Consider the following 23,420-nt stretch of genomic DNA (forward strand, 5'->3'; position numbering starts at 1 on the left):
TTGAGTGACATCAACACAATATTTCTGTCATTGCAAAATAGTTTTCTGAAAGAAAGAAGAAAAAAAAGAAAAGGAATTAATTTTTTTAAGCAACAATCAAACAAAAAAGTGAAGTACTGATTAATACAGACTAAAGGAAATGAATGAGTACATGGAGGGAAGGAACATGTAGCCATAGTCTCTGATTTTGAAAGCCAATGTCGACATATAAAATCACCAAAACAAACACACCCCTAACCCAAATGGGTCCCACCCCTGTATTGATAGATCTGCCCACACATACATACGTAACCCAGGCAACTAATGAAAAGAAACGTGTCTTTATCATAGCTGAAGGGAAGAACAATACAATTGCAGATAAACAAACAAACAAAAATGACACACAAACATAATCATGTAAAGGACAAAGGCATATATTAGTTCTGTGTAACAAAGCAAAACCAATGTTACTCACCTATCGAGAAGGAGAAAAGTGCCTCGGCGTCTTAAGTAAAGCTGGCCGCATATTCACAGATTGGAGATTCCCAGGTCAATAACTCCTGAGCTAAACGCTGTTATTGACTCGGGAACCTCAAATCTGTGAATATGCGCCAACTTCCTGCTCCTTCAGTTCTCTCCAGCGCTGGAAAGCTGATCCTATATTAACACGGTCCTACTTCTTGCCTTATCGTAAGCCTTTCTTCGCTTTCTTTTTTGTTTTTATCCTCCATGTCAATGTTAAAACCGCTTTCTGTGAAGACACGCCCCTTTCTGCTCATTGGCTACTTGTTTGTTTTGATTTTTGTTTAGTTTTTGGCCCGACTCAGTTTTCTGAAGCATTTCTCAAAAATCGGAGACCCTACCTTTAACATATAGTTTTTTGCTGGGCTACTACTGATTTTTCTGGTCATAGCTGAACATTTTTAATACACTTTCATTAGGAAAATGCATAATATTTTCTCAACATACTTATCACTTTAAAATTCTATTTCTGCAGAAGAAGTCCCATACTTCCAATGTTTCTACGTGGACGAATATGACATCCAGTATCCCTTCTTCCCATTTTCACCACCTTTCTTATGAAGGTCACCAGCATCAGGTTGTGTGAAATGTTGACATCTATGATACATACATTAACCTTCAAAGGTTACTGATACACTATTGGTCCTCAACGCCGAAATCGAGGAAGTCGGGGACAATTACTGTTAATGAGCTTTCAAAACCGGGACAATACAAGCAATTCCATTTACTGTCTAAGTGTGTGTCTTGTTCTAGATATGTTTATGCTACTGTAGATTTGTTTAGCCTAGTTTTTATTTAAGTCATAGTATATTATAGAAGCAGTTCAGGTTTGTACTCTCTTTTTCATGTTTTGTACACTGAATGTAAATCTTACAAGGAATGGCAGAAATGTGTGTCCGTGAAAGCTCTGACAGGCGACGAAGAAAACAAGCACTCGTCCGATCACAGAAAATGTTTGTAAACGTTTTAAACGTGTTAAGAGACGAGGTTTTAAACCTACACCTGAATATGCAATGGTACTTGTGCCTCATTTTGATAGAGTGCTGATTCAAAGCATTCTACTTACGGTTAATCAAAATGATGGATGAAATAGATTTCCTATCACGATGTAACAAAAAACTTCACAGAAATCGAAGTTTATGCAGAAACTAAAGGAACACTATGAAGGTATGCAGTATCTTAAGGCTGGATTTGTGGGCTGTGAAGTTTCCTGTATATATTGCTCATTCTATGCTTTTCAGTTCAGTATATCTGCAAATACTGAATGACTTTTCCAACCTAATATTTGTAGCTGGATTTCATAATATTTAAGTAACCAAAGCTACAAGCACTAATTCCATCATCCCTATTCTTAGCTAGTCAGAACTTTATCTGTGGAAACTCTCAAAGGCATGCGATAATGGGACCTTGATGTTAAATTATTCCTTCATCCTTTAAGGAAAGATAATGCATTTATGAGGTCATCCAATGCCATCAGTATTTATTTAATCACTAAACTGTGATTAGAGGAATGGCATAGTAACTAGTGTTTACATGATCATTAAAATATGATGCGTTAGAAATATGTCAAGTTAGAAATGTGTAAACATTAAGGAATAGATTAAGGAATAAAACCTGACACAACATGTTGTTATGGTAATTTAATGGATGATGTGTTGGTGTGAAGCAGCCCAACATACTGTAAAGCACAGTCACGACACGATCCTGATTTATACAAAAACAAATTGTCAACAAATACATTTTTAAAATGATCTCTTTACAGTATGTTGTACTTTTTAATTGTTTTTAGTTACATTTAATGCCAGTTAGTTAGTTAGTTTGTTCCATTAAACAGCTGTAAACATCTGGTTACATTTTCTGTAACAAGGATTGACATTTTACTAATAAACTAAAAAGGTCTCGAGGACCTGAGGACGTTCTTGTGATGGAAAACTTAAAGTTGCAATTTGTTACTACAGAAATATTAACGTATTAGGACGAACGTGTCGATATAAACGTAGTTTAAAGCTAGAAATATAGTCAGGACTGACTGCTGTAATAAAAAATAAATCAACACCTTCTGACCAATCAGAACTGAGAATTCAACAGCGCTGTGGTGGAACGTACAATCTCAACTCCACCCATGACTCTCAATTTTGTGTTTTGAAACACAGTCCTGGCTTATCCTGGCTGGATTGAGTACGTCTTGTAAATCTTTGCTAATTCACTATTTCCAAGAATATCTACAGACCTATCTGTACTTTACTTTGTAGATATGAACTGAGTTTGATGCTTACAAGAATAAGCCTTTTGTATTTGCATGATATTACTCAAAAGAATAACTTACATCAGTTTAACTGACCAAAGATGATTATTATTGACGCAATTGCAGACAGTTTTGAGAATTTTGGGCCAACAGTTCCAGGTATCTTGTTTTGATGAATATTGGTGCTTTAAAACCAATATGTTTGATAATACTTTGGTCCAAATTGAACATAAAGATGATGTTCAGCTTGGAATGAGTCCATGTATCTTAAACATAGTCTAATTATAATCTTTTGAGAAATGTTCCTTTAACTGCGTACATTATTTATTTATGTAATATTTAATATTCTAGCACAATCACAGGCTGATTATAACAAATCGGACTCTTCTTTCATTACAACTCACAGATTTTACTCTAGAGTAAAAAAAACGGTTGAGAGTTAAGTCTAAGAAGAGCCGAGAATTTTGCAGAATATAAATAATGACTGATTAGATCATTATTAAATGTTTTATAAATGGCAAATCCGAAAATCTCGTAAAGATCTTGCCAGCACATTTGACTAAATATGTCAGTCTTATCTACTTTAAGGTAAACTGTGCTTGATTCAGATGACTTTTTAAACTGAATCAAACCTCATGTTTACTGAGACTTTTTCATTCTTTTATTATTTACTTGAGAAAATCTGTCACATATCATGACTTAAAAGATCATTTTTGCTGTATAGTTATTTTAAACAGCTTCATACACAAATTTTGTGTTCAATAAAACAAGCTCATTATATAAAATGCTTGTTTTGAAAGCTGGTAGATGTTTTATGAGATGTTGATGAGAACTCTAAAGAAGGTGACAATGGTGTTGTATATAGAAGAAATACAGCGCATGTTTTCAGGCATGGTGCTACTCACACCAGCTTGGTTTAAATTGTTCAAATTGTCTACAAATGTTGTATATTGCATAACAATTGGCATCTGTATTTCTATTTCTTTTTTGTTCAGATTCTCAGCCGAAATGCATGAGGTGTGTTTTCTGCTTTGTGTAAAACTGCATCTAAAATCCTGGCTGATAAAATGAACAAGTATGTGAGTGAGGTTTTTTGTTTGTTTGTTGCTTGGTTGGTTGGTTTTACCCCAGCGGTTGTCAAATTGACATCCGGGGACCTCTAGGGGGAGTAGAAAATTCACAATTCTGAAAATCACAAATCTACTTTGAATAAATGTTTATGAATACTCTGATATGTATGGAGTCATTTACTGTAAATGCAACATGATACACTGTGCTTCATGATCCAAAATGTATGCTTTATGAAGTAGTAGTAAAGCAAATAATTTGAACTTTTCCACCTTGGATTGTTCTCACTCACTCACTCACTCACTCATTTTCTACCACTTATCCGAACTTCTCGGGTCACAGGGAGCCTGTGCCTATCTCAGGCATCATCGGGCATCAAGGCAGGATACACCCTGGACAGAGTGCCAACCCATCACAGGGCACACACACACTCTCATTCACTCACGCAATCACACACTACGGACAATTTTTCCAGAGATGCCAATCAACCTACCATGTCTTTGGACCGGGGGAGGAAACCGGAGTACCCGGAGGAAACCCCAGAGGCACGTGGAGAACATGCAAACTCCACACACACAAGGCGGAGGCGAGAATTGAACCCCGACCCTGGAGGTGTGAGGGGAACGTGCTAACCACTAAGCCACCGTGTCCCCCCACCTTGGATTGTTAAAATCTAAACTGGACTTTGGATGAACTAGCTTCTATGTTAGGTTAAAAAGTGTCAAAGGAACTTGAAGCACATGCTACAATTATCAGTGAATCATAAAACTCACACAAGGAAGATCCAGCCAGCATCTGATTATATTAATAGATCATTTTTAATATACAGTCATGATGTAGCATAATGTAATAATACATACTAATTTCTGGGTATTGAAAAGATTATTATAGAACAAAGTATTTTTTATACCAATCGTATACGGAAAATAATCAACAATGTGTTGGTGTAATGCCACCTGATGTGAAGCACATTTACTGTCACCACTTCAAAGTTAATTATTTTCCAATAACATCACATCCTGAAGCATTTATTTCTCTTAAAAAACTGTTAATCTAGTTAGCTCTTTATCAGTCGCTCCCTCACCAGTTAATAAGCCATTATTATTTTTCATATTACAGAGAAAGTAGAAAACATCTTTACCTCTGATTTATTTACTATTTTATAGAAATCACAACCAGAACTAGTACTACTACTGCTTTTACTGCTGTCATTTAAAATTAACCAACACCCAACAACTAAAAATTATCAGGAATGGAAAAGCATACAGTAATTATGTGTTTATTTTCATTTCATGAAGAAAAAAAAAGATTTAATTTATAGTACACTAGAGATGATCAGTGGTGCTGAATTGTTTCCATTGTCATCTAACCCAGGATTGATGAATGGATAGAGTTTGTCAGTAAACAACTGACCAGTGAAAGAGAATATATGACACCTGGCCTCTACATCATGAAATGAAACCAGACCCTCCTCATAATCAACAAACACTCCCACCTTCTGTGGTGTCTTTCCCTGTGAGATCAGGATCTTAGTACCTTCAAAAACATAGCACTCATTCCCATTCCTCCCAGCCATAGTCCAGAACCCATTTTCAGGTGCCATCATTAGGTCCACCTTCCTATTAGCGGACTCACTGACCACTCCTAAAGTCCACATAGTCTTCCTATTGACCTGCACCTCAAAGTAAAATCTCCCTGAAGAGAAACCCTGCTTTCCCAGGACCATGTAGAAATAAGTAAACCTTTGGGGATTGTCAGGGAGATTTTGTGCTGTGTCTCCATATCTCACTTGCTTTTGATCACAAGACAGGAAGAGATTGGGATGGGCTGTGTCAGGATCCAGAGTTATATCCACTAAAAGAAACACATAGTGTTTGAAAGAAGAATGCAGGGATCTGCTGAATCATTAGCTAGTACACTGAAGTAAATTACAATAGATATAAAAGGTCTACACAATCCTGTAAATACTGCAGGTTACTAAATAAAGAAAAATAAATGTGCAATAAGTGGGCTGCATACGTGCGCACACTTCTTAACTAATACTTTTGTTAAAAAAGGATTGTATTGCTTATTTGAAAAAGGTTTGTTCTCCATATTCAGCTCTTTAAGTCCTGCATATTTTAACTGGTATTTGGAGTTGTCTATGATTCCCTCGGTCTTGGCTAGAGTCCCAGATGCAGCCCCTTATCACAATGCTTCCACCACCATGCTTCACTATTCGCATTGTGTTCTTTGAATGACAAACTCTCTTCTTGTCCCACCAAACATAATTTATAATTAAATACAAAAATGTATCTTGTAATCTTGAAAAATGTAGGTGGGCTTCAATGTTATTTATTTCTATCGAGCCAGCTCAACAAATAAAAAAAAATACAAGACAATGTAGTCACATTGTCAGGAGTGACCAGTTCTTGCCAGTCATCTTTAAAAGAAAGTCTTGTTGTTTGAAACGTCACTGTGATGCTCAATTATCTCCATTTGTTGATCATGGAAAACTGACATAATTTATCTTTACTGACTTCATCACAGAAACCTGCAATTTTACCAGGGGTGTGTAGACTTTTAGATGCATAGTGTATTTCCAGAAGGAAATGTAGAGCTTGCAAAGATCTGGCTAAATAAACAAATAAAGCTAATAGAGCAAAGATAATTATGACTTATAGACCAGATCCGAGTTTCCTTTGCCACATCTATCCATTGGCACATTATTTCAAGTACATTAAAATTATGCAGAACTTAACATTAGGTAGAAACGATCTATAATCTTTTATTTAGATGGGTGTACATTTGAAAACTTTCTAAATCATCTATCTATCCATCCATCTATCTATCTATCTATCTATCTATCTATCTATCTATCTATCTATCTATCTATCTATCTATCTATCTACCATCTTACCACTCTTTAAATTTTAATTTTTTAAATCACTTTTTTTAAAAACTTTAAATTTTGAGTGTGGGGAAAAATCTGCACAATACCTGCATACAGCTGAATCCTCCTCAGATCTGTGGACATGGATTACAAAATAAATCCAATGAATAATGCCAGAATAACTTGTATTTAAATGTACATACAACAACGGTATAGAAAATTTGTTTACTTTGTTCTGAAGTTATTTATTCCTCAGCAATAGAATCTTTTTTTTATCCATTTATCGTCATGAAACGTCCAAAAGACAAGCTCTTCTCGTTATGGTGATAGTAGGTATGATAGGTGGTGATAGTATCTGTAAATGGTCATTAAAACTCTCAGATTCTTACCTATGTCTCCAAGTGACTGAGACAGAGTTTCCAAGAGGTTAGTCAGAGCATCCCACAGACTACTCACACTTAGACCAGTGTTTAGACTGATGTCTGTCCAGTCTTTGGTTGATGGAGGTCTGTGCACAGATGAGTAAATCTAAGAAGACAGAAGAGGAACCTTTCAGCATGGAACTGTAGGTCTGTGGAGTTTTGCACTGAGATTGGAGAAAGAGTGAATCAATGACCTTTAGGAGATGGAGATGATCCTCATTGTTTAAGATCTGCTCCAGTTCACTAGCTCTCCTCTTTAGCACTGTGATTTCCTGCTGCAGGTCTTTAATGAGTTCTTCAGCCTGATTTTCCACTAATTTTTGCTTCTTCTCTGTTAGTTCGCACAGCACAGATTGACTTGTATGTATGTAATCGACCAGTGCAGAGAAGACTTCGATGCCGTCTTTGTTCTCGGTCACTGTGATTGTCTAAAAGAATGCATCACTTTTATCACAAGCCATCATATTAAACTTACTATATGAGAGAAAGGTTTCGCCAACATCGATTCAAAATTTTATATCATTGGATGTATGATTCACCCACTCTGCAAAGTTCTACTCTGTTCTTGATTTCTTGAATCTTCTCCAGTCGGTCCCGGATCATGTGCTGCACTTCTTTTCTTGAGTTTTCCAGCTGAGTCTGAAATCCAAAAAAAAAATCATATTTTAGATTCATTCATTCATTCATTTTCTACCGCTTATCCGAACTACCTCGGGTCACGGGGAGCCTGTGCCTATCTCAGGCGTCATTGGGCATCAAGGCAGGATACACCCTGGACGGAGTGCCAACCCATCGCAGGGCAGACACACACACACTCTCATTCACAATTCGCAATCACACACTACGGATAATTTTCCAGAAATGCCAATCAACCTACCATGCATGTCTTTGGACTGGGGGAGGAAACCGGAAACCGGAGATTTTAAATAAAAAAAAAAAAAGTGTACAGTGGCACCGATATCAGTCTAATATTAGGGGTGGTGACTCGGGTTGGTGACCTTTATAGTATTTTAGCCTTTGGTTGGAATTCTCCTGGCTTTGTCCAAAAAAAAGACCTACCATCCGCTCCATCCAAGTTTGATAAAGATTTATTTAAGAATACGCCTGATCTCCAGAAGTCTGTCTGTTCAGCTTATTTTGCAAATTTCACACTTGCTTTCATATTCTTGAGGTAGATGAATCATTTAGTTGTATCTGGAAATCCTACTGTCTATCTTCATCTTTAATATTTGTGCAAACATACTATGAGAAAATCTATGAGACCAAATAGAAGATTAATGAGAACCAAAGTGTTGAACCAAACTTACTGACTGTTCCTCATCTGAAACTGGAGACTCCTTCTATTACCTTTAATTAAACCTCTTCTAAAACAAATCTGTCCTTAAATAACAAACCATTTACTTTATTTATAGCGTGCTTGCTAATCAGCCTCTCTCACCTTCCTCTGTCCAGTCTCGTCCTCTAAATTACTGACTGTGTGATTCCTGTGACCCACTTCAACGCAGAACTCGCACAAGAACATCTGATCGTCTTTACAGAACATCTCCAGCGGTCTCTGATGCTTTTTGCAAATGTAGTCTGCCAAGTTCTTCAAAGGGTTTATTAATTTGTGTTTTAGAAGTTTTTCAACGTGAGTATGAGGCTCTAGATGAGACATACAAAAAGTCATCCCACAATCCAGGCAGGATTTTAGAGCCTTCTGCTTATTTACATTGCAAATGTCACATAGAACATCAGTTTCACTAAGAGTATTTTTCTTCTTAAAGTGCTCGATAATCTCACTTAGAGATGTGTTAATTTTGACTTCTGGTCTTTTGGTGAATTCCTCTTTGCATGATGGACAACAGCAGATTTCACATTTGTTCCAGAATTGTGTAAGGCAGCTCTTGCAGAAATTGTGTCCACATGGAGTCGTGACTGGATCAGTGAAGACCTCCAGACAGGTTGAACACAACAACGATGCTTGATACAGGAGGTTCTTGGAGTCATGTGTATCTGTTTGATATTTCAGAATAAAAATAACGAAATAAACATTATTTCAATCATTATTATGCACTTGAAATCAATGGTTATACTTCACTCCTTGAACCCCATCCATCCATCCATCCATCCATTTTCTACCGCTTATCCGGGGCCGGGTCGCGGGGGCAGCAATCTAAGCAGGGACACCCAGACTTCCCTCTCCCCAGACACTTCCTCCAGCTCTTCCGGGGAATACCGAGGCGTTCCCAGGCCAGCGAAGAGACATAGTCCCTCCAGCGTGTCCTAGGTCTTCCCCGGGGCCTCCTCCCGGTTGGACATGCCCGGAACAGCTCCCCAGGGAGGCGTCCAGGAGGCATCCGAAACAGATGCCCGAGCCACCTCAGCTGACCCCTCTCAATGTGGAGGAGCAGCGGCTCTACTCTGAGCTCCTCCCGAGTGACTGAACTCCTCACCCTATCTCTAAGGGTGCGCCCAGCCACCCTGCGGAGGAAACTCATTTCGGCCGCCTGTATCTTGTCCTTTCGGTCATGACCCAAAGCTCATGACCATAGGTGAGGGTAGGAACGTAGATCGACTGGTAAATAGAGAGCTTCGCCTTGCGGCTCAGCCTTTTCTTCACCACAACAGATCTATTGTGTATATCGACCGCATCACTGCAGAAGATACACCGATCCGCCTGTCGATCTCCCGTTCCATCCTTCCCTCACTTCTGAACAGGACCCCAAGATACTTAAACTCCTCCACTTGAGGCAGGAGCTCTCCACCAACCTGAAGGGGGCAAGCCACCCTTTTCCGGCTGAGAACCATGGCCTCGGACTTGGAGGTGCTGATTCTCATCCCCGCCACTTCACACTCGGCTGCAAACCGTCCCAGTGCATGCTGAAGGTCCTGATTTGAAGAAGCCAACAGGACAACATCATCTGCAAAAAGCAGAGACGAAATCCTGTGGTCCCCAAAGCGGACTCCCTCCGGCCCCCGACTGCGGCTAGAAATCCTGTCCATATAAATAATGAACAGGACAGGTGAAAGGGCAGCCCTGTCGGAGTCCAACATGTACCGGGAACAAGTCTGACTTACTGCCGGCAATGCAAACCAAACTCCTGCTCCGGTCATATAGGGACCGGACAGCCCTTAGCAGAGGACCCCGAACCCCATACTCCCAGAGCACCCCCCACAGGTCACCACGAGGGACACAGTCAAATGCCTTCTCCAGATCAAATGCCTTCTCCAGATCCACTGGAGTATTCATGGGCAAACTCCCATGAACCCTCCAGCAACCTGGTGAGGGTATAGAGATGGTCCAGTGTTCCACGGCCAGGACGAAACCCGCATTGTTCCTCCTGAATCCAAGGTTCGACTATTGGCCGAATTCTCATCTCCAGTACCCTGGCATAGACTTTTCCGGGGAGTCTGAGGAGTGTGATCCCCCTGTAGTTGGAACACACCCTCCAGTCCCTCTTCTTAAACAGAGGGACCACCACCCCAGTCTGCCAGTCCAGAGGCACTGTCCCCAACCGCCACGCGATGTTGCAGTGCCGTGTCAACCAAGACAGCCCCACAACATCCAGAGAATTAAGGTACTCAGGGCGGATCTCATCCACCCCCGGTGCCTTGCCACCGAGGAGCTTCTCAACTACCTCAGTGACCTCAGCTCGGGGGATCGACGAGTCCACAACCAAGCCCTCCGCCTCTGCTTCCTCAATGGAAGACATGTTGGTGGGGTTGAGGAGATCCTCGAAGTACTCCTTCCACCGTCCGAGGATGTCACCAGTCGAAGTCAGCAGATTCCCAATCCCACTGTAAACAGTGTGAGCAGGGCACTGCTTCCCCCTCCTGAGGCACCGGACAGTTTGCCAGAATTTCTTCGAGGCCAACCGATAGTCCTTCTCCATGGCCTCACCGAACTCCTCCCAGACCCGAGTTTTTGCCTCTGCAACACCCGGGCTGAAGCTCGCTTGGCCCTCCGGTACCTATCAGCTGCCTCCGGAGTCCCCCGAGCCAACCAGGCTCGATAGGACTCCTTCTTCAGCTTGACGGCATCCCTTACTTCCGGGGTCCACCACCGGGTTCGGGGATTGCCGCCACGACAGGCACCTGAGACCTTATGGCCACAGCTCCGTGCAGCTGCATCGACAATGGAGGTGGAGAACATGGTCCACTCGTACTCAATGTCTCCAACCTCCCTCGGGATCTGGTTGAAGCTCTGCCGGAGGTGAGAGTTGAAGATCTCTCTGATAGGAGACTCTGCCAAACGTTCCCAGCGGACCCTCACAGTACGTTTGGGTCTGACCAGTCTGTCCAACTTCCTTCCCTGCCATCGGACCCAACTCACCACCAGGTGGTGATCGGTTGACAGCTCCGCCCCTCTCTTTACCCGAGTGTCCAAGACAAACGGCCGGAGGTCAGATGAAACAACCACAAAGTCGATCATCGACTTCCGACCTAGGGTGTCCTGGTGCCATGTGTACTGATGGACACCCTTATGCTTGAACATGGTGTTCGTTATGGACAAACTGTGACTAGCACAGAAGTCCAATAACAGAACACCACTCGGGTTCAGTTCGGGGGGCCGTTCCTCCCAATCACGCCCCTCCAGGTGTCACTGTCGCTGCCCACGTGAGCGTTGAAGTCACACAGTAGAATGACGGAGTCCCCGGTCGGGGCACTTTCTAGTACCCCTCCCAGAGATGCCAAGAAGGTCGGGTACTCTACACTGCCATTTGGCCCATAAGCACAAATAACAGTGAGAGACCTCTCCCCGACCTGAAGGCGCAGGGAAACGACCCTCTCGTTCACCGGGGTGAACTCTCCTTGAAACCCTTTGGACATTAATAGTTGAATGCTATGTTTTTTTAATGCTAAATAGTGGTGACTACACTGATAAAACATTTCCTTTTCATATTTCTCACCTTGTACATGTCAAGTTTTTAATCTATCTGTGTAACAGTAACTTTGTGCTAATGCAACCCTATGTTTTTTTAATGATGTATTAAATAACTAGGTTTCTTCAAAAGCTTTGAATTTATATCTCTGTGTTGACTGCATTAAATTATGGTATGTATTTTATATTTCTTCGTAAGAAGAATGTTTATTTGCTGCTTACCATTTTGAAATGATGAAAGGTTTTCTCCATGGAAGTGTTTAATTAGTTTAACGTAGCGTGTGAACTAAGCTAAGGTGCTGTCTTGCTATTAATCTGATAATAAATTAGTTTTATGAACACTAATGCAACCTGAATTCTCTTTCAGTGCTCTTGGAAACTGGGCAGATGATCATGCTACATGAATTTGTGTTCTAGCTTTATATTAGCTTTGTGTTAGCTCAGACAAAACAAAGGAAAACAGGAGGGAAAATGTACACTTACGTCCTTATTCACAGTCCTAATCACCACGCACTTAAGTTCTAACCTTTATGAAGAGACGTTCACAACCATGCCACACATCTTTACGAGTTTGACCCTGTATTTGTATTTCGTTTTCTGTTTCCTATCCTAGCCCAGTTTGTTATGTTTGTTGGTCGCTTGACCTGTGCCTTTTTGGTATGGATTGTTTGTTAATGTGTCATTAAAGCTTAGGGTTCTCAAGTTTTGAAGACAGGCAAGCGTGACAATCTCCAACAACCCACAATAAATAAATAAATAAATAAATAAATAAATAAATAAATAAATAAAAATAATAATAATAATAATAATAATAATAATAATAATAATAATAATAATAATAATAATAATAATAATAATAATAATAATAATGGGGGAGTTGTGTTTGGTAAGAATCACTGACCGGACCGCAATTTAACCAAAGACAAAGTATTTGTTCAATTTGCATTCATTAATTTGTGTGTGTGTGTGTGTGTGTGTGTGTGTGTGTGTGTGTGTGTGTGTGTGTGTGTGTGTGTGTGTGTGTGTGAGAGAGAGAGAGAGAGAGAGAGAGAGAGAGAGAGAGAGAGAGAGAGAGAGAGAGAGAGAGAGAGAGAGAGATTATCACTGGTGTTTATTGTAAGTGTTTGTTGCCTTTTTGGACTCCTTTATCATTTGTAATGTGGCTCCCATTTAAAACAGTTCGGCTCAAGCACTCAACATTTCGGCTCAACATTTTTAGGGTCATGATTGTTTCGTGTTGACGTTTTGTTTAAACCGACCATCGAAAATACCCTCGCTATTGAATGTTCTTTTTTTTTCATTGGTTGTTGCGTTAAATCTTACCCAGATAGTGTTATTTTCTGATTGGCTGATAAGTGTCAGGCTTGACTAAGAACTCCAGGAGAGTCGGTCCCATAGAGACAGCCGTGCGGACAGATACATTTTTGGCGCTGCGGCACATTAAATATATGATAAATAGTCAAAAGCGTGAGAAATAAGATGTGTGGTGGGAAAGCGTGAGAAAAGACCTAAATGTGTGACTGTCACTCTCAATGCGTGACACTTGACAGCCCTGAAATCTGATTCACCTGCATGCCTATCATGACAATTGCATTATATTGCTGTTTAACTGGATAAACAACATAATATCCCCATTAGTTTAAAATTAGTTTCGGTTTAAATAATAGTAAATAAACTTTACAACTCCAACCAGTAATGAGAATGAACAGATTTAATACACTAAACTGGTAAATATACAGCATACGGTAGTGAAATCAGCCTTTCTGTGTATTAACCGAACATTAATTACGCTAGTTTAGAAACTACAGTGTGAAAACAGAGAAATCTGTTTCTGTAAACACTCTGAAACTTACAGTAAGCTGAATAAGCCATTCTGTTTCTTCTGCCTTTTCTTGGTTGGGGCTTTAATCCACCTCCTACCTCTTTTCAACTTGTACAAAAAGAAATCACAAAATTTTGTTAAATAATCAATAAACAAAATGGATAAAATTAACAGTTAAAGCAAGTGGGTGTATTATATAATATGGATTGGAAATTGTAGAGTAAACCATCAGTTGTAATTGTTATCATCAAAATTATAACTACAAATTTGGTTCAACAGAATTAACAATGCAGTGTATTCAGCAGCTTGTAAAATAGTATTTGTTGCAGTTCTCCTGTTTGTGTACCTTTCATTAAAGGGATAATAATATTCATTAATTATTATTGTCCAAAAATGCTATAAAATCATAAAATATAATCTAATATGAATTGTAATATTTACTAGAAATACAAATACTATTTACTATGTAATAATATTTCTAGTTTGAGATTTTGCTCACTATTTGAAATATTCAGTTCAACTTAAGGCAGTGAGCTTTTTCAATGTTACTAAATATTTGCCAATGCATCAAAATAACAAGGAAATATTTGACATAGTTTGATGCTGAATTTAATATTATATTAGAATCACTTTCCAAATCACTTTTTCATAAGTTCACACCACATCAACATTTGAAATAACAAATTAGACCTTTAATTTGCAGTACATACCTTATCTTTCACTGCCAGAACTGTGTTCTATGTTAATTCTTTCGCTTTCACCTTTCACTAAAGTAGCACAACTCTTACAACTGCATTCTTATCTATATAAGGAAGTTAAGATACAGAAATTCCCGCATTACACACACAGAAAATAAAGATGAAATTCCACTGCAGCTGTAGTGAAAGTGAAGTGTAGTGAAGTGAAATCATCTGAGGTTTTATGTGTAATGCATTCTGAGATGATTTTCAGTTATTAATCAGTCTGGTCATTCTCCCTTCACCTCTCCCATCACACGTCGTTTTTTCCACAGCCTTCTTCGTGAACCATAGAGGTGTGTATAAAACTCCAATCCACTCAAATCCAGCAACAACCATGCCAAAGATTGGTTGATTGGATGCTTAGTTGAATGTGCAAGTTTCCAGGTGTTCCTAATCACATGGTCTATGGGTGTATATGTTTATACCAATGTCTGCCTTCTTACTTCTTTTTACTCTTTAACATTCATGTTAAATTGTGTAGACAGCAAAGACAAATGGCCACATTTTCTATCCATATGATTTTTCTTTTTCTTTCAGGTTTAAAGGAAATTCAGACTACTTACTCTTTAAAAAAAAAAAAAGCCCAATAATTATGCATTTACTTCTGAAATCCTGGCAACTTTGTAGGTGTGAAGTGCATGCAGGTGATTTGTGCAAAAGCAATGTAAAATACAAATAATAAACAAATTTACTCATAACTCATTTATATTTAAGTATTTTTAATGACGTCATTTTTACGGATATATTGCATGTATTTTTAAATTACACATTTGTAAACGTTGTTAGTTTCCGTTCTATTTGCAGACCAACTTGTAACAAACTCGTTTCACCACCAGGTGGCGACATTACACAACATTTAAATACATGCACAAAACGTTGCATATACATGAGAAAAAAGAAGAAGAAGAAGAAATACAGCAATAAAAAATGTATTTATTTCTTAAAATAAATTAAAAGCAATAAAAAAAAAGGATACTGTTATAGTAGGTGAAAAAAAACTACTGCACACTGAAGTATTTGATCCAGTTACTTGGTATGCATTACAGGATGCTTCATGAGAAGAAGGATTAGCATGCTAAGCACTTCCACACATCTTAAATAAAAGCTCTGGCAGTAGCAATACCTGACTGAAACTGTCCCTTGATTCGGTGTCTAGCTTTTTATAGTTTTATACACATTTAAAAAAATGTAAAATTATGTTTCTGTATTTAAAAACACTGAATTCTCTGTCGTGTTGTTGGCCACCATTTTGTTTTATGAAATGTATCGTAGTCTAAAAGAAATGATCTCATGTGTGCCTGACGGTGCATCACAACATATACCAAACAGCTGCATAGATGCTCACCCTACAGGAGATATACCTGTTGGCCACTTTATTAGGAATGCTTCACTTAATGTTCACATAAAACATCAGAATGAGGAGAAAGCGCTATAGAAATACATTTGAATTTGAATTTCTAACATCTTGGGATTGTTGTACACTCATATGGTGTGAAAAATACAACAGATATAAACAGAGAAGTGGTTTAAAGTGAGCGGAGAGATGTGCTAACATCTCTGACAGCTATGAACAAGTATCTGAGACTGTCCTTGACACAGGTTCACTAAACATTTGGTGATTGGTTAAAGAGTGTTTTTTTTTCTAATCTTCAGCTGTATGTGCGTCTGTACCTGCCATGTTCCTGGAGGTATTCCTAATAAAGTAGCTTTTTTTAAAAGCAGTCTTGAAAACTACACAAGGTACTGTAGGCCCATTTTGAGATTTTCTGGAAATTTCTCAGATCACATTTAGGTTCTTTTTTTTTACACGTAAAACCAGACAGCTTCTAGGCCTGCATGTTTCTATCAAAAAATGTCTGAAGTGAAATGACTTCAAATCTTGTTTTCTTTAGCAAAGTACAAAAACTACAGTAATTTTTTGTTGTTGTTATTGCTTGTAAACATCAGTGATTTTATTAAAGATAGCTAATATCAGTAGCCGTGTGCTGCAATATCTTGTCTCTAACCTCATTATCAGTCTCATCAATCACTGTAGGCTTGGGTGTGATAATAAGTGCCACTACACTAAAGACTTTCCCATTGCAGACACACACATTCTGGTGCTGGAACGACAGACTGACTACAATCTGTCCATTGTCAGCTGAAAATAGTTTTCCTTCCATGTTAGTAGTTCCCATGGCAAACTCTGAGCAGCTCTAGGCTTTTCCCAGACCTCCACTGACTCTTTTCTTTTCAGATAGAATAAAAGGGGCTCGTTCCTTTCATGCCACTTGGCGAGAGCATCATCTGACAGTGATGTCACATCCATGCTTAAAGCTTATTGGCTAAAAGAGAACGGGCTACCCTCAGTCCATAGAGAGGACGCAAAATCGGCTTAAAGTTAGAACAGCGGGATGCAAAGAGAGTGAAAAAAAAGATCAAGGCCAGCAATTCTAATGGTGCCACAAAAACCATGGAGAGAGTTCAGTAGATGTTTAATAATAACTGATTGGTTATAGTGGCACATCTTTGGAAAATATCTCAGTTCCATGTAAAGTATGTCTCTGTTCAATTTTAACATCTGGTTATCTCTCAGAAATAAAAAGGAAAGGAAGATTTCATCCTAATTCTGTCAATATAAGCAGGAGAACGTTACAATCTCACATTAAGGTTATTTTAAAGTAAAAAACACTGTTCGTGATAATATCGGAAGTCGAACAAAACAGACGACAAAAGTGAAATTTGTGTGATAGGCTTACGAGCATGTCCTAGGCATGTACCACGATCATGGGATGTTCGATAAGAACCTCCCCGTGTTCTGTTTTTAATAATTTTTTCTGTTTTATTTGGTTGTGTGGTTGCTCCTCTTTCTTATTTGCTTGTGCATTTTTAGTTCTTGAAGCTTTCTTTCTCTACACATACTTTGGTGAATGAATTTTCACAAAAGACAGGATGAAGCACTTCCTACTGAGCGTTAGCATGCTGAGAGACAAAATTCACAGTTTTTGGAGCCAAGCTGACGTTCATTCATCCCACATCAGTCCACTAGCAGGCAATCCAAATAATAACGATGACATGGGCGCTCATTTGGCGCCACTTCAAAAGCATGCCACCGTGTTAAAACCAATCATCTCCTCGCTAATCCTACTGACAAGTTTATATTAAGGTTAACAGATGGACCATTTAAAATGTGTTATTATGGGTAGTAAGCCACTGCGATCGACGGCCTACATTCGGTCTGAATACTGAAAACCATGGCCGATTAGCTTCCGGTCCAATTGCTGTGCTTTTGTGACTAAATTAACAGCCTGCTGTGAGATAACAATACATGATTAACATTCCATAGTGCATTGAGTAACAGGGTTTAGGAAAGAGTTAAAGCAGTATCACACGTGATCATGAGCTATATAGATATTTGTAAGCACAGTCTCTTTTGTCATCGAGGGAAGGTGCTACTGTACATGTAGAAATGCTTAGTTTACATAGAAAATGTCTGTTAAAACCTCAAGAAGATAATGTTTATTGTACTGCAATATATAAAACAGTAAAGCTCTAAGCTCCACCCACTTGGAATAATTACTGTATGCTATAGGTCACATATGCTATATATCCTCTATCTGTACATAGGTTATGTGTTATTATGGTGTCACTTTGTAGAACATTATGAACAGCGCTAGGATGGAAATACGTTGTATTTTTTATTCTTTTGTTCTATATTCAGAATGAAAAACTAAAATCTCTACAGAATAGAACGGAATAGAATAGAATAGAACGGGGGCATAGAAGCTTTTATTATCGCCACATATACATTACAGCACAGTGGAATTCTTTTTCTTCACATACCCCAACTGGTATGTGGTATGAGGTTGGGATCAGAGTGCAGGGGCAGCTATGATACAGCGCCCCTGGAGCAGACAGGGTTGAGGGCCTTGCTCAAGGGCCCAACAGTGGCAGCTTAGCTGTGCTGGGCCTTGAACCCCGATCCTCCGATCAACAACTCAGAGCCTTAACCAGTTGAGCCACCACTGCCCAACTGGAGTTAGATGGCCTGCATGCATGAAAATGTTCATTCATATAGCTAATTAAAAAGATATTTACTGAGGAATTTTTTTAAATAACGTTACGTTAACCTTTTCTTAAATATCCACTTCCATATTTTGAATTTTGTAGGCAGGGGCTTACCCGTGTTGGTCAGATCAATCGAACGACACTCATAAGTAATGACACCAGTGAGATTATGTGATTACCTCCAAGCCAAGATGAGTCTCCTGATGCCAAGCAAAGGTTACTTCAGGTCATTCTCCTTAAACCGAGTGCACACCATAAGCACAAACCCAGTTTATATTCACAGATGTCAAGTGAAGACGCATTAAACAGAGCCCAGATTGTCTTCCCACAGACTGCCCTTTTTCAGCACACTCAATAGTTGATAAATTTGGCTAACACCAAATGGTCATGGAGGGTTTATTTTTTCTTTTCAATTAGTTGCCAATGTGCAAAACAAAAGCCTAAGGTCCAGAATTTAGGCTGTTTTCAAAGCATGATTGAAGCCCTGGAAAAAGAAATGCAAATTTAGCTGCCAAAAGAAAAGAAAAACGAAGTGAAATAAATCACCCAAAGAAAGTCATGCATACCAAACTGCATATAGAGACAGACTAAAAGTTGTGTTCGGCACACAGCTTGTAAAAATAATGATACAATTAACGCTGTACCCCAAAACATTTAGTCAATCATGTGGCAGCAGAAGTAGATAAAATCATACAAATGCACATCAATATTTACATCAAACATATGAATAGTAGAAATGAGATGTTCCAGATGGGCGGGACGAAAATATCAGAAGTTGCTGATCTCCTGGGGTTTCATTTCAGACATAATAGTCTGTAGAGTTTTACACAAAACGGTGCAGAAAAATAGCAAACAAACAAACAAAAAAAAAACATCTCCACAAAGATGGCTGTACAGAAGGAAATTGCTTGTTGATGAGGGAGTTTATGTCAGTCTTAAGGCTACAGTAACTCAGATCCCCGCTCTTTACAGCCGTGGTGAGCAGAAACGTATCTCGGCATGCAAAAAATTTAATTATTTGAGAGGGACGGGATAGAACAGGAGAAGACTACCTGTAGTTCTGAGATTGTAAAAAAAAGAAGGCTCACTTAAACTAGCCATTTAAAAATTACTTAGTAATTCTCTTCTGTCTGTGTGTTTTTTCTTTGTTTGTTTTACCATTTTGATAATTATCTATAATTAATTTAATTTAATTTAATTATTCATTCATTCATTTTCTACCGCTTATCCGAACTTCTCGGGTCACGGGGAGCCTGTGCCTATCTCAGGCGTAATCGGCCATCAAGGCAGGATACACCCTGGATGGCGTGCCAAGCCATCGCAGGGCACACACTCTCATTCACTCACACACACACGCTAGGGACAATTTTCCAGATATGCCAATCAACCTACCATTCATGTCTTTGGACCGGGGAGGAAACCGAAGTACCCGGAGGAAACCCCCGAGGCACGGGGAGAACATGCAAACTCCACACACACAAGGCGGAGGCGGGAATCGAACCCCCAACCCTGGAGGTGTGAGGCAAACGTGCTAACCACTAAGCCACCGTGCCCCCCTTTAATTAAATTAATTGATTATAATGAAAGTTTTTCTTTTACAATTCCCACAAATTTCTGTTGGGATTTGAATGGGGTATTTGGGTTGATAAAGAGCATAATAATAATAATAAGAAGAAGAAGAAGAAGAAGAAGAAGAAGAAGAAGAAGAAGAACAAAGAGCTTGTGCATAACGTTAAGAATGCACCATCATAAGACCCTTCTTTTAAAAGCAGACCAAAGTCTATCCAGTTTACTTACATAATTAGACCTTATCGCGTGCCATTATTAATAGTGTTGTTTATCTCTGTTAAGCCTGTGTCTCTTTACCTAAATTATGACCTAAACAAACTACTTTACCTGTAACAAATAAGAACAATGAAGGCCAATTCATACCAAAAGCTCAGATGAAAACTCACATGAGCGTCTGAGTTTAACGTTCGAATCCCCACCAGCTCTCAGATGCTCCATAAAAAGTGACTTGTAAACTGCATACTGCATAAAAATTTCCTGTTTTTTTAACAATGTTTGCACTTTCATTCACTCAGCTTTCTTTTCATGCTTAGAAACATTAAAAGTATAAGACCCACCATAGGGTAGTGCTTTGCAACTTTCAGGGGAAAAAAATAACATCCAGATAGGTTATTTTTCTTATTCCCAGGAACATCAGGAAATTTAATCAAGTAAAATTTCTATAAACTGCAATACACATAACTCATGTTAAACAACATTTAGAGTATGAGATATTAGATGCATTCACCTCTGATAGACTTAATCCAGTATCAATCATTACTTGATCAGTGCATCTCTAATAACATGTGTTTGTTATGCGTGTGTGTGAGATCACACAATATTTATTTGCTACCATTTAAATCGTGAAGATCTTACATCATTACATATGATGTACAAGTTGGATCACATTCAAATATGATCCAACTTGTACATCATATTGAAATTGCATGCATTTTATAGACATAATTAAACCTGACTACTTTAGACTATCTGTCTATCTACGTAGCTATCAATCTTTCTCTCACACTCTCAGTGTTAATAAGTAACTACATTAAAGATATGGAAGTAATTATGTGGATTCTTATCTATTTAATGGTTTATTATACTGTCAGTGTGACTCGTGTCATCGTGTGCTGGAGACTTTAACGAGCGAGGTTAAAGGTTTAGTGAATACAAGAAAGACACAGAAACGCAGAATGTTATCGAGTTTGTATTTGCGTCAGTTTTACACAAACGTTCAGTGATCAGAACTCCATTACTCACATGTTTCATATAAAAAGCAGTTAAAAAAAAAACATGTCCCATGACTTAAAATGGAACAGTCTAGGTTGTAAAAAAAAAAAATTTATGCTGCTCGGACATTGTCAAGTTGCCAGGAGTAGACTGAAGCATCCTTGAGTCGGATCGTTTACGCCTTTTCATAGGTGCGAACAGCTTGGATACCTTCAAAGGTCAAAGTCTGCGAAGGGTAAAAGAAAAGCAAGTGATGTTATTAGGTGTGTGTAATAAATAACACTTCATAACACACACAACAAATAAGAGCAATGACATGAAATTGAATAGTATGCAGCCGAAGAAAGGACCATGTACGTGTAATGTACATACTTGGGTTTCTTCAGCCTTAGTAACTGCCGATAAGGCCGAGAGTTTGTTTACACTTTGGGGTTTGTTAACATTTCTACCTGCTGGAATTCCTTCCAACTATTTTAAGTGTTTCCATGGGTGTAGGTGTAAGGCTCATTAAGCCACACCCACTTTGGGTTTCAATCTAAATACAAATACAGATTAAATCCCATTTGGAATATGATCTACAATTTGAACGTACATTAAACAACATACACTATTCTATCCCTCTCTATCGCGATCGATTTTGTAGTCATGTTTTTGTGACTAAGCTTTTTGTTTTGTTCCTTTTTACTTTATAATGCTTACACACTGTAAACACTCTGTACTTATTACCAAGTTACCATCCCAACAGCCAAAATATAACTCTCTAACACTGCAAATTATTTAATATCGTGCATGTTTATTATAATTTTATAAGCAGGAGAGTATGGAGGGATATCAAGGCAGGGATATTTGTATAAAATATACAATTTAAATGTTTTTTCCACTTTTCCGAAATCAGAGAAATGAAGTTTTGTCTTTACCATGATCATCTTGTCGTCCTTGATTTCTCGGACGAACTTGGTTTCTTTTCCGTCCCACTTCTGCACATGCACAAGTTTGTCTCCATCCAAGCTTACTGTGGACTGTTAGGGCAGATAAATGTACAGTATATGGTGTGATTTACTGGTTACTTTTTTGACAGTAAATTAACAAATATGTAAGATAACGTTGTGATTTTGTTTCGGATTTCGTGTTTCATGCAGTATCGGATTCTTGCAATGAGTATAGGCGTGTAAAAACACTATGATCCATGGACTTATCACCATTTAACACCAATAACATTATATTTAAGATTGAAATAAATGGATAAATTGAAAATCTGTGCCTTTCTATGCACAAACCTTTACATTCCTGTCATCTGCAGTGGTTTCATCAAACTCCTCTTCCAGCTTGAAGGAGATCTCGGTGTTCTTGAAAGTGCTCAGAGTTTTAACGGTGACCTTGTCTCCTTCTTGGCCGATGACGACTGTGGGTTTGGTGACATTTCCTACTTGCCTTGTTGCAAAGCCGACACCTGGAAAAATGTAGAAATGAACATAGCAGTGATCCATCACAGCGGTTTGAGCAGAACCTGAGGCTGCACTGTGGGTATTATTAATAAATGTACGTATAAACGTACAATTTTACGCACTATTACTCAATCTTGGTTATTGTTTCTTCAAAATTAGTTAAAAAATTTTTTTAAAAGTTTCTGTTATTTGGATTAGGGTTATTTTCTTCTAAAAGAAAACAAAAAACTTACCCAGTGCTTTCATGTACTCATCAAAGTTCTGGCTGTCTATGAGTTTCCAGGTCGCACAGAAAGCATCAACCATGTTGAAAGTTCAAGTGTGAGTCCAACAGCAGACAAAAAAAGGCTCAGAGACAGGAGACTGACTACAAACTGTAAAACTCCAGTGTAATTAATACTACACAGAAGGCGGAGCCACAGCCCTCTGCTTCTGATTGGATGGTTTTAGGAATTCCCTGAGTAGTGATTGGATCAGATAAATGGCGAGAACCAGCATTGATAGTAATCCACAATAAGTGTAGCACACACAGTATGTTAACCCATTTAAGGTTAACTGCATATTAATTAAATTGTTGCAGGATTTAAAAAAATAGAAAAGGAAAAAAATAATT

General features: G+C 38.6%; 3 protein-coding genes across 6 annotated transcripts in view; 1 reads left to right on the top strand and 2 right to left on the bottom strand.

Annotated features, from left to right (window-relative positions):
- si:ch211-266g18.10 (titin) overlaps window positions 1–3,978 on the top strand; it is a 29,513-nt gene extending 25,535 nt beyond the window's left edge. For all 4 annotated transcript variants that reach the window (XM_047821587.1, XM_047821584.1, XM_047821586.1 and 1 more), the window contains one exon: window positions 977–3,978. In XM_047821587.1, the coding sequence (XP_047677543.1) occupies window positions 977–1,062 (86 nt within the window). In that variant the 3' untranslated portion in view covers window positions 1,063–3,978. The remainder of the gene's footprint in view (window positions 1–976) is intronic.
- Window positions 3,979–4,685: 707 nt separating this feature from the next.
- LOC113651084 (E3 ubiquitin-protein ligase TRIM39-like) lies at window positions 4,686–14,805 on the bottom strand. Its single transcript, XM_027159716.2, has 8 exons — window positions 14,505–14,805; window positions 13,826–13,902; window positions 8,547–9,103; window positions 7,652–7,747; window positions 7,303–7,536; window positions 7,076–7,214; window positions 6,794–6,820; window positions 4,686–5,668 (listed from the first exon to the last, which is right to left on the bottom strand). The coding sequence occupies exons 2-8, from the start codon at window positions 13,842–13,844 to the stop codon at window positions 5,130–5,132; spliced, it is 1,611 nt and encodes a 536-aa protein (XP_027015517.2). The 5' UTR covers window positions 13,845–13,902; window positions 14,505–14,805; the 3' UTR covers window positions 4,686–5,129.
- Window positions 14,806–21,326: 6,521 nt separating this feature from the next.
- Window positions 21,327–23,201, bottom strand: fabp7a (fatty acid binding protein 7, brain, a). The gene is made up of 4 exons (XM_027159680.2): window positions 23,041–23,201; window positions 22,640–22,812; window positions 22,280–22,381; window positions 21,327–21,588 (listed from the first exon to the last, which is right to left on the bottom strand). Exons 1-4 carry the CDS (start codon window positions 23,111–23,113, stop codon window positions 21,538–21,540), a joined length of 399 nt encoding a protein of 132 aa, XP_027015481.2. The 5' UTR covers window positions 23,114–23,201; the 3' UTR covers window positions 21,327–21,537.
- Between the last annotated feature and the right edge of the window lie 219 nt (window positions 23,202–23,420).

This window comes from Tachysurus fulvidraco, chromosome 12, assembly GCF_022655615.1.
Source record: "Tachysurus fulvidraco isolate hzauxx_2018 chromosome 12, HZAU_PFXX_2.0, whole genome shotgun sequence".
In the NCBI taxonomy this organism is placed as follows: Eukaryota; Metazoa; Chordata; class Actinopteri; order Siluriformes; family Bagridae; genus Tachysurus; species Tachysurus fulvidraco.